The sequence below is a fragment of the Clinocottus analis genome, unplaced genomic scaffold (assembly GCF_023055335.1).
Source record: "Clinocottus analis isolate CAN_PGR_092001 unplaced genomic scaffold, fCliAna1.0.p SCAF_13, whole genome shotgun sequence".
NCBI lineage: Eukaryota > Metazoa > Chordata > Actinopteri > Perciformes > Cottidae > Clinocottus > Clinocottus analis.
Window position 1 is genome coordinate 11236615 of NW_027175854.1, and position 12021 is coordinate 11248635.

The following is a 12021-nucleotide window of genomic DNA, read 5'->3' on the forward strand; positions in this document are numbered from 1 at the left end:
GCAAATACATATCATAGCATACATTCAATATACATACAATAAATAATTGAATTCTGAGTGCATCTAACTTTTCTTTTTTCCGCAGTCGTACTCCCCAACACCTGTAAACACACTTCATCATGTCTCAGTTTCCAGCCTCCAGCATCGCTATCGACAGCAGCAGACAGAAATAACCGGGGCTGTCAAATCTTCTCACGCTGACACACAAACAAACATCAAAAGTCTCCTCTCAGCAGTCTGAAATCCATTAATACAGATCAATAGCAGCCTGTAAATATACAGGAGGTCAGAACAAAAACCCTGAAAACGGACACAAACTGTATTCCCACAGTCTGAAACCATAAAACCAAACACACACAGACACACACCCAAACACAAGCAGTAACTGCTGGTAATCTGTGTCATAAAGCAGGGTCCGGCTCATAAATAATGCACTGTCTCTGCCTGCAGCAGGATGCGTGAAATGGAAAATATTTAGGTTAAGTCATTCCGATTTTCAGCACAATTTGACTCTAAGTGGACTCTCCTCAGTCTGTTCGGTAACATAAAAGACATTATAGGATATGTCTGCCGATACTGTTCCGGCAATGAAGTGAGCATTCATTTTGCATTGTGTGTGTATCCAATGCCTGATATATGTTATTTCCCTGTGCCATAGAATTGCAATGTTGTCAAAAGCTATCAAAAACATGTTCCTTCATCACCACAACTCAAAGTGCATCACCCCTCTCTGGTCGGCTTTTTGTTTTAAGTGTCGATTTCCATTGACAGAAACTTAACAGCGATCAAAAAACGGTTGGCTAAAAGCGTTTTGAATGAATGACGATGAGTACAGTATTAGTGTTAAAAAAGAGCCACTGAGAGCAACGCTGTGGTGAGTATGACCAACCCCGTTTCCAACAAAATTACGTTCCCATACACTCCAAAACTACCAAACACTCTCAATTGCGTTTTGATGGAAACATCTGGTCCAGGGATTTGATTACAGTTTTAATCCGTTTGAACATTGTAAATTCAAACATAAAAAACTAAACAAAAAAGCTTCAAAACTAGTTGGTTATGTTCAATAAAAAACATCACTCGTCCACCACACCAGCCTTCCACAGACTCATTTTAAACTCATTTTTATACGTCGAAAGCAATTATAAACCACAACAAATTCTCTCAAATTCACAATGCAGTTTTATTGTAGGGGAACGTAATGTTTCGGAGACAGGGCTGGTATGACATGACTGTACTGATGGAATAAGTGCTATGGGAATGCATATTATACTGAATTACCATGTAAACTATTAGAGCACTTCCCCCTATGTTTTCTCATTTGTGCTGACCAAGGATCCTATTTGTACTCCAGCTATTATATGAGCTATTCTATTCTAACACTGATTTGAGCATTGACATCGTTTCATCCATAATTCACTCAGAGTCACAGGCAAGCAGCATCCTCCAACCAAACAATGGACTCCTCCTCTCTCTTGCTCTCTCGCTCTTTTTCCCTCCCTCCATTTTGCCTGGTTAACCCGGCTGTGAGGTGAAGAAGAAGTGAAGTGAGCAGACCGAGGCAGGTCACGCCGAGATTCCCATCAATAATTCATCGGGCCGCTGCTGCCTCTGCTCTTGTGTTCAATTCCCCCGACGATCACATAATACCTTCCCCCAAAAGAGAGAGAGCAAAAGACAGGTCCAAGGGAGGAGAGAAATGGCAAGAGAAAGAAAAATATTCTAAATGAAAATGGAAAGGAGGCAAGGGTGGAAAGCTGTATGAAGACATTCAGATGGACAGATTTGTGTTGATAAAAATCGTAGAATACTGTTTGGTTATATGCGTACCATTTTTGTCTTTTTCTTCAAAGTGACACTTGCATCCAAAAACCTACTTTTTACAATACTGTAACAAATAGACAGTTTGGGCTCAAAATGTTATTCTTTTTTAAAGGGAAAAAACATAACAATATTGAAAGGGACCGCAGAGGCCGAAATCACCCACACATAACGTCAATATGTGATCGAGCCATGCAGGTGTCATTAACCAGTTTGGAACCTCGGTGCAGGGACCGTTTTGCTTTAGCCTACCAATCAGCAGTGGCTGACGGATTTGTCATTACATCGACAATTTAATTGGACACAGAAGCTGTGATAGTGGATTCTAGGAGTAGTTCATTTGATGTTTTGTTTACAATGATTGAAAGAATGTTGATTCAACATTATTTCTGAAGTAATTTTTTGTGGCAGTTTTTCTCACTAGACAGCATTTGTAGGGAGATGACCATTCTTAATCCCGCGCATCAATCTCTGGTTGGTTTATTGTTTCTCTAGTTGGGAAAAAAGCCAATAATGAAAAGCACAATAACAGATCTTTTTTAAATCACGAAATAAATTAGTGACGCAGAGGTTTGAAATCAAGTTAGAGGGGCCAATAGCCCAAACAATGGACATAATCCTTTACATTAGATACACAAAAATATATGCACAGGCATGTCCACATACATTTGGCCATATAGTGTATCTGTGGTCATTTAAATGAAGCAGATTTAAAGTTTTAATTTGGCAGGAGAAAAATCACTTCATCAAACCATCAACAAATACAAAAATTTAGCAGTTGTGTCTCTATTTCTATGAAAAGAAGAAAAATAAAAGGAAAATGTCCGCAGTCCAATAAACAAAAGAATATCTCTACAGTTTAATATTTGATAACAGTTGTACTCGAGGTGTGCTGCCAGTGTTGGCAGGATTGCATTTTTCGCAGAGAATTTGACTACTTTTAAAGTCTTACTGCGTGTTACATTTTTCGTTTCTGTTTGTTTGGGTATACATATTTTGCATGTAAATTTCATTAATGAAAAAAAATCAAAGCTGATTCCTGATCCCCACATATTAATGTATCTTTCGCTTTTATGCAGACGACGCCCGGATGTACTTGTCTGTCAAATGTGATGAGCTCAGAAATCTAAATCCTAATTTTAAGGAATGCCTGGATCATATGATTGGTTGGATGTCCCCAAAACATTCTCAAATGGTAGTTATTTGGGATGAATTAACTTCAGTTGAATATTGTCTATTTCATTTAGTATCAACTTGTGTGGTTCTTTCTATAAAGCTTCATTCGGAAATTATTCAGACAAAAGCATTAAATCCAACATGTTATATCATTTAACGTGCTGAGAAATGAATCAGTTCCTATTTCTTGTCTCAATGCGTATTTTACTGCAGTTCCTAACGCTCCTGTCTTCAATGGGGGACATCCTTCCCAGAAAAGGAACACTTTAACAGTTATCCTGTACTTTTACAGCTGGATAGGCTATCAAAGCTGTTTTATGTTTATATACTATATACATTATATACTGGAATTTGAATTGGTGTTTAAGTTTTGACTAAATTGTTTCTGCACTTGAATGGTAATTATTGTTCATTTTAAAGACATTTTACAAAGTTGCTGGACAATTTATTGATAGAACAATTTTGTTATGTAAAATATACATGCATTTATGTATACATTGTAATATATTTACATAATTGCTGTAGAACATTATAGAAATACATGGTGGAGACTGTAAGGGAGAGGGTTGGAAAAGCCTGCCACTAGTGATCATTGTCATTATTGATAAATCTTTTGGTCAATAGAATGATCTAAAATGGTTAAAACTATCACAGTTTCCTAAAGCTCAATCTGTAGATTTGAAATGTCATATTTTGCCCTGAAATTTCAAAATATCCAATTTACTAGAAATGATACAAAGACAAACTGAACATTTCCATATGAAGAAGCTGGCACTAGACAATGTTTGTTATTTTTGCTTTAACAATGTATTTTACCTTCATGGTATTAGACTAATCAATTCATCAAATAATTGTTTCAGCTTTAAACAGGACTACATTAAGCAATTAATTTATAGAGGAAGAAAAGGATATTGAGTGGAGAGAAAGAAGTGAACTGAAAGAAAATCAAAACAGGAAGGCTAATCATTAATAAAACATTGTTGTGAATGTACAGAACATAAATGTATATAATGTAAGAGAAAAAGAAAAAAACAAAGTCTCCCAGCTCACTCATTTCTTTCTTTACCCTGCATGCTGCTTATCCCTTTCCTCTCTTCTTGTCTAAGAGTCAGGGGAATATTTGCTCCATCTATTGTCTAAGTGTTGCGGCTTCGACCTTTGACCTCAGCTCTATTGGTTGCTTGTAGCATTGTTGATCTAGGATTTGAGGCTCCCTCTGTTCATATAGTCATTGTGAAGAGAGAAGAGAGAGTGATGAAATGAGCAAAATGTAAGGACTAATTTTTTTTTTAAAAAGCAACTATGATGAGTTAAGATACACTGCATGGAGTATCTTCACAACAAATATATGACTGTTTGCCTTGCTGCATCAAAATGGAGGAAAAAATGCTCCAAAACCTCCAAAATGGACTGATTTATATACTGTTTTTGTTAGCTAGCAAGCTAGTCACCAATCATTCTTGCTGCCAGTAGTGCTTCCAGTATTTCTTTTTATTTGTTTTGTTTTGTTCTCTTGTAACTGAAATATGGGGAAACAATTATGTAGCATATAAATACTAAATTCATACAAAGCAGATCTAAAATATATCAGTGAATTCATTAAAATTCCTGAATTTAAAAGCTTTACAACGGTCGACACGTGGAATAAAGTTTACAACTTTATCGTCGGAAAACATTTTGACATTCTAAGTTTCTGGAAGGAACTGTGGATGTCTACATTTTCTGTTTGATTAATAATACAACAACGAAATGTAACACGCGGAACAACCGGAGCAAAGTACAAAAAAAAGAAGCAATAACCACTCTTAGCGGACTTTCTTACATAACATTAGAAAACATGCGCAGTGAGCGTAAAGTCAGCGTTGACTTTTGGTTTCACGTGGTAGCATGTCAATTAGAAAGCTTTCTAGTTCTCCAGTTTCCTAAATGAATAAGAAAAAATGGGTTTTGGAGTAAAACAAATATTTATTCCTCAATTGACCAACCACAATTTGAGTAGCCCACTGAAACGATTGGCACTAGCATTGAAACAACATTCAGTCAATACCCTAATAACAATTTCAGGTTTGATTTGTGGATACTTGGTCTTTTGAAAATTAAACTAGTATCATACAAACAGCAGCCAGCGAGTGTTTTACGATACGAGATGGAAAGCCGATGAGCGCAGCTCCGTCAGACAGCAGTTTGAGCATGAGGTGGATCACTGTGTATACAGCCCTCTGACATTTTACACAAGGCAGTACAGATGCTCTCCTCCAGCTCCACCCTCCATCCACTGTCGCTCAAGTCATTTTCTTATTAACATAATAGCAATTCTGAAAATTGAAAGAACTCCTGATGAAATAACAGACAAATCCTGCAGAGATAATCTCATTTAAATGTAAAAACGTTTAAAATGTAGGGGAAACAAAAAAACGATTGTGAGTGTAAGAGCTAGACCAGATACAATGACCCGATTAAATGCAAATTTCCAATGCATTTTTGGAAAATCAGCTGCCAATCTGAGATATTTGGATCTCCATTAATTGAAAATAAATAGGTGGGCAAATGAAAAGAAAACACCACCTATTAGTAGTGATTATTCTTTATAATGTTCTATTCCGCAAATACTGTTCCACCACGAGAAACTATGTTACATTCACACCACAGTAAATTTAAAAAGAAACTTAACAGATATTACGCACAAACATTGTAACATGAGACAGCCATCAAATATGAGAATTTGTTTTCAACTTTTTTTCAACTTTTGAATATGATACAATCCCCATAAAGGTCCCTATAAACATGTAAAAAAACATGATGTCTGGAGGTATTGGAAATAAAATTAGTTTAAAAAAGTTATTATGGCGATCCTGGAAGATTTTTTTTAATGTAGTTTTCAGAATAATTAAGAAATATTATACAATTTATATTATTTTCCTATAGGAATTATATATGACATTTACTGGACAATGTTTATAACTGATAGTTATACTGAATACAGACACAGATATCATGAGTTCAGTAAGTGTACGATACATATAGTTTGGGTGATGTTTGAAATCCTTCATAAAAATATGAAAGTAATACATGTTGTATTAAATGCTAAATATAATACATTATATATATATATATATATATATATATATATATATATATATATATATATATATATATATATATATATATACACACACACACACACACACACACACACACACACCATTAACCAACCTTTATACAATTATCAATATTTCAAACATACTGCAACTACTTTCACTTAATTATTTATTGTAATGTGTTCTTAATTCTGACTAATGTGCTTTTGTAGTGCTCAATGTTTTATCTTATTACAGCAAAATGGCTGATACTAAACAAGTTATGAGGTCATTCTGAGATTATTATGGAATTATTTTAGTAATTTGAAATAAGGCATAGTAAGGGCACTCTCCATCTAGTGATTTTATAGGAAAGTCCTTTTTTTTTAATATCATGTAGAATTTTCATTTATATTTGTTTTCAGTTTGACATGCATGTTTTTTTATTACAAATAGGACACCCTAGTCTTGATAATAAATAACTGGGGCTGGGCACGTTAACGCGTTATAAATACGCAACGTAACAATCCATTAACGTCGACAATGATTTTATTTATTTTTAGCATTGGGAGGGGCTTAACCCTGCTGCACACCTAATGCACTTTTAAACGGACATTTTAATTGTATTTCTCTACCAGACGGTTTAGTTGATGAAAGCGAAGCTATTTGTAACCGCGGCTATGGTCTTATCACCAAAGTACTATGAGCCGGAAGTACCTTAGAGGCGTTACACAGCATTGATGCAGCCAACTAGCGTCCTTAAAATTGTAATGAATGACGGCGCATATGAGCCTCCATCAAGAGACGCACTGTAAGGAGAAAACACAAATTGTATGAAACAGAGCGAACTACAAAAGTGATGTTGTTACAACGTGCAACTGTTGCTCTCACTGGAGACTACTGGACATCACTGTAACCACAGTTAATTATATTGATGAACTGTGGGTGGTGGTTTACATTATTTGACAGTCATGAAAACAGAAGACAGACACTTTGCAGAAACGTGCATGTAACATGTTCTTCATGTTGCAGCAGTGGAACATTTCCAATAAAGTCAGCACACTTAGCACAAATAGAAAGCCTCTCCCCATCACACACACTCTCCAGCGCTCTGTCACAGCACACTTGATCGTGGACAAAAGGAGTCGCTTGTCACTCTAACAGGGACTCTTTACTGAAAAGACACCAAGTCAAATTTATGTTGTTCCCTGATAAAATAAAATGTTTCTTCTGCCTGTTCATAAAAAAAAGAAAACTGATTCATATACTGTTGTTACTTGCTGTTGCTCCGTTTTATTGTTCTGATAACATTACTTTAAAATAAAAGCGTGCAATACACTAGTTTTTCATTCATTATTGAATTTTGCACATAATGCGATTAATCGCTGTTAATCACAAAAAAATCATGCGATTAATCGATTACATTTTTTCAACTTTGCCCAGCACTATAAATAACACATCTTGTGTTCCGCTGTGAAATAAATCTATTTGAAATAACTTGCCTTCACTTGGAGTCCAGAGAGTCCTGTAAAAGAATGTATGGTGAAAAACAACTGAATATCAAATGTTTATGCTAAAGGTTCACTGTTGGATTCAGATAATAACCTTTTTGTAAATTAAGTCTTATGTCCACATGATCTATATTTATAGTGAACACTGCCCAATGAAAGACCCGTCGGCAAAATGTAAACTTTCCATGAATTTAGAAAAACAGCTTTGCTTTTAAGTTCCATGACAAGAAGCATTTATTGTAGTTCTTTAATAAATAACTGGGTTTAGGTTTTTGGATTTTTTTCAAACAATAAAGGAGCATTACATCTTTGAGTTAAGATGAAACTGAACTATTCTGCATCATCTCAAATGTTATTTAATAGTTCTATTAAAGCTTCAGCTTCATTGACTTTGTTCGGTTATGTATCAATATTTGTATCATGTGACACCAGAGAGTCAAATCAACTCTGAGGATGCAAACAGTGATGATAAAAGAATCAATTTAATGCAGATTACAACATCTTGTTTGTCACATGTAGGAGGGTGGAAGAATGCCGCAGTTGTTTAATATTTCATTTTAGTCTTTAAACAGGTGTTTTAGCCTTTTTCTTAAGCGTATCATCAATAATGATTGAATTGAAGTGATGCATGTAAAGATATTTCAATATTCTGCTGCAGCTCTTAAGTGTCTTTCCAGCATCTACCACCTTTTTAAAAGTATTACAATTAGAAGTTTTTGACCCGTAGTCTGACACAACGTGGGTTCAGACGTTTTGGAACTTCATGAGAAGGAGCAAATAACACATGTTGATATAAGGTGAACACAATGTGTCTCAATTTATTGATTCATTTTTATTCGTAGATAAACTAAAGGGAGATAACTGTTTCTTTATGTATTGTGAAATGTCTCTTGCTTCTAAAAAAAACGAAACTTTTTCTTTTCTAATTGTCACAAGCCTCCTTTTTCTTCTTGGCTCATAAAAAGTTCTCATATGGAAGATTTTCACAATGGAAGCAACAACATCCAGATGGATTCCAAAAACTCTTATTTAGGAACATTTTGGGTCCGGTGGTATTCAACACTTTCTTTTTAAAAACTCGCACCTGCACACAAACATGCTGTCCTCATGTTTTATTTTTAATTGTTACTGAATTGATAGGGTTTCTTTTGAATGTGCGTTTTATCTGAAAAAAAAAACATTAAAAGAAAGCAGCAGTAGAAAATGGCTGGGTTGGGAAACCCGAACTATTCAACTGCACAACTGAACTGAACCTGTAAAACTAATGGAGATGAGATAAGACCCTTCCACACACAAAAAAAACAGGTGAATGCAAACACTAGATATTTCTCACTTCTCACTTATTTTGCCATAAAAACACCTCTATGAAATACATGAAGCGGGATCTTACAGACAAACAAAACCCACACAAAACTATGTTCATTGTATCCATGAAACATCAAGAACACCACTCTCATATATATGTCGTGTGTGTGTGTGTGTGTGTGTGTGTGTGTGTGTGTGTGTGTGTGTGTGTGTGTGTGTGTGTGTGTGTGAGTGTGTGTGTGTGTGTGTGTGTGTGTGTGTGTGTGTGTGTGTGTGTGTGTGTGTGTGTGTGTGTGTGTGTGTGTGTGTGTGTGTGTGACAGAGGACCAGGTTCCTCACTAGAGGGGGCAGCAGACCCACTGATGCTGCAGACCGTCATGTTTATGTCACACAGCCCGTCTGATCGCTTCAAGCGCCCCTCGCGATCAAACACAACCCCCTCTCTCCCTTTCTCTCTCCCCGCTGTGAGTGGTCGCTCACACCTCTATCCCTGCAAAAAAATACCATAAGCGAATAAAAGCAGCCTTCAGCGGGCTAATGACAGGGATGAATAATAGTATGCTAGATTCGAATATATATTGAGAGCTAACTGCAGTTTGACTTTAATGGATGGAATTATTTCCTACATTCTGTGAAATACTTTTCTCCCATCAGCCCGTTTGTTTTCATTAATGTGATATTTTATTTTGAAAGAATTATTTGGGGGAATTCATAGCATATACTAATTGAATTGATATTGAGTATAAGTGAAGTGTTTTTCCCCCTCTTAACATGCTGGGACAGGAAAACAGAATCTGGGTCGCGAGAGAGAGAGAGAGAGAGAGAGAGAGAGAGAGAGAGAGAGAGAGAGAGAGGGGGGGGGGGGGGGGGGGGTTGAAGGGAAATCCCGTGACCTTGTCATTTCCCATCGATTCCTTTTTGTTATTGATCAATAATGGTAATCATAACACCGGTGATTGTAAATACATTTCCTTTATCTGAATCGGAGTGCAGGAAGGAAGCCGCGAGGAAACACCAAAACAAAGCCAGCAAAACAATTGGGGGATATAAAAAGTGACAGTGGAACTCATTTTAGAATTTATAATTATAATGTTTTTAATGGGGGATAAAAATGCATCTTCTTTTCCTGACGCACGGAAAAAAAACCTTTCCCCTAAAAACAAATAAACAAACAAACCCAACAGCGTGGCAGTGCAGTTTGTTGTGCTCTTACCTGCCAGTCTGAGGGCCGACATCCTCTGAAACTCGGGCTCCTGCAGCCACTTCCACATCCTCCTGAAGGTCTCCCGGCCTGACTTTAGTTTACTCCAGGGTTTGGGGTTCCTCAGGAGGTCCGACAGAGTCCCCTGTGAGCGGCACAGCACCCTCTGCGCGAAGATGGCCTGGGGGATGCTGTACCTCTTCAGCTCCGCCGTGATCCTCTGCGCAACCTCCTTGGTGTTGATTTCCTCCAGCTGCCCCGAGCTGTTCACCCCCTGTGTCCCCGAGGAGGAGGGTGGTCTTTCCCTGGTGGAAGCCAACACGGGCCCGTGGGATGGAGACTGGAGGTGGGCGTGGGAGTGGGGGTGGTGGCCCGCCGAGGACACGGCCGGGTGCCCCGGGTGGTGCATGCCGTTCAGGTGCGGCATCATCCCGGCCGCGGGGCCACCGAGGCCTCTGTGCTGGTGGTGGTCCCCTCTGGCCAGCATGGAGGCGGTGTGGTGCGCGTCGAAGTTCAGCATCTTGTCGTGGCCCCCATGCGTCGCGGTGCCATAATTGTGGAGACCCTGCTGGGTGTTGTGTATGGAACCCAGGCCGTTGCCCAGCACCGGGGAGAGGCTCTGACCCATCCCGGACATGTGGTCTTTGTGGTAGGGGCTGTAGAGGTTGTTCATGCCCGGCAGCACCCGCTCGTCCCGCATCAGGGTGAAGCTCCCGCTCACGTTTCCAGACAGCCGCTGGTGGTGGTGGTGGTGATGGTGGTGATGGAACTTGTCCGACACGGTGGAGATGGGGGGCAGCGGCTGCAGCGGGGTCAGGGTGGTGTAGGTGCCGCTCATCCCCATCCCCGGAGACGACGTATCGCAGGGCACGCTCATGGCGTGGTGCAGCGGCAGGGACAGCTCCGGCCGGTACTCCCCGCTTCCGTCCAGTATCGTGGCCATGCCGGACACCATGGCGGAGCGGGACGAGGCGGCAGCGGCGGCCAGGTCCTGGTGTATCCGCAGGGTGGCTGCCGCTGCCGCCGCCGCCCCGTGTCCCCCTGAGGAGCTCCCGCGGCCGTGGTGCGGGCTGTGGCCGCTCATCAGCTCCACGTCAGGGAGCACGGAGCCCACGGCCACCCCGCCATGCAGGCTGCCAAGCCCATCCATTGTCATGTCCGTGTTCATGGCATAGACGTCCAGGTCCTTGGCCAGGCATCTATAGGCGTTAGTGTAGGCAGTCTTCATTCATCTGTCCTCTCAGTCCATCGGGTCGAGCGAAATTAGGTCTCCTTCTTCTCCTCCTTTCTCTCGCTGCTTCTCCCCTGATGCGCCGGGATGGGTCAGTAGCCGTATCCCCCCTTTTCCTTCACTTCCTCGGTTGTTTCCCCGTCCTCCTGAGGCCTCTCCAGCTCCGTGTCTTTCTGTATTTCCCCCGGTGGATGCACATTAAAAAAGTGTTTTTATTTTTTTTTTATCTCGATCTTACGGGCCTGTGCGGTGGCTCCCCCATATCCAGCCCTCTCCTCCTCCTGCGTTACTCTGCTCCTCAGACTGGAGCTGTCCACGGTCCCCTAGCCGACCGCTCAACCCAACCTGCTGCGGGAGGAGGATAGGAGGAGACGGGCTCAGTTGTAGTAGCGGCCCCCACGTGACTGACGGTGAAGCTGACCAGTCAGAGGCACCGGGAGCGCCGATGGGGATCGAGAGGGCGTGGTGCAAGAGGCCACTCGGCCAATCGGCTTCTTTGGTGGTGTGGGCAGCAGCGGGGACAGTGAGGATGCTCCGTGCTGGATTTAAACGGGGAGGAGGGAGGGGGGGGGGGTATTATTGTACAGTCTGAACGATAGGCTATTAATGCGACTGTTCTGTAAAGGTGTACAATGTGTCAAATTATGTCTCTGTTCACTGGCATTTATCTTTTCCCTGTTTTAGAAATCTCATTATATT

The 12021-nt window shown here is 40.1% G+C and overlaps 1 protein-coding gene across 2 annotated transcripts in view; it reads right to left on the reverse strand.

The window, feature by feature from the left end:
- The window catches only part of onecut2 (one cut homeobox 2), a 36645-nt gene extending 25050 nt beyond the window's left edge, over window positions 1–11595 (reverse strand). For both annotated transcript variants that reach the window (XM_068574431.1, XM_068574430.1), the window contains exon 1: window positions 10104–11595. In XM_068574431.1, the coding sequence (XP_068430532.1) occupies window positions 10104–11319 (1216 nt within the window). In that variant the 5' untranslated portion in view covers window positions 11320–11595. The remainder of the gene's footprint in view (window positions 1–10103) is intronic.
- Between the last annotated feature and the right edge of the window lie 426 nt (window positions 11596–12021).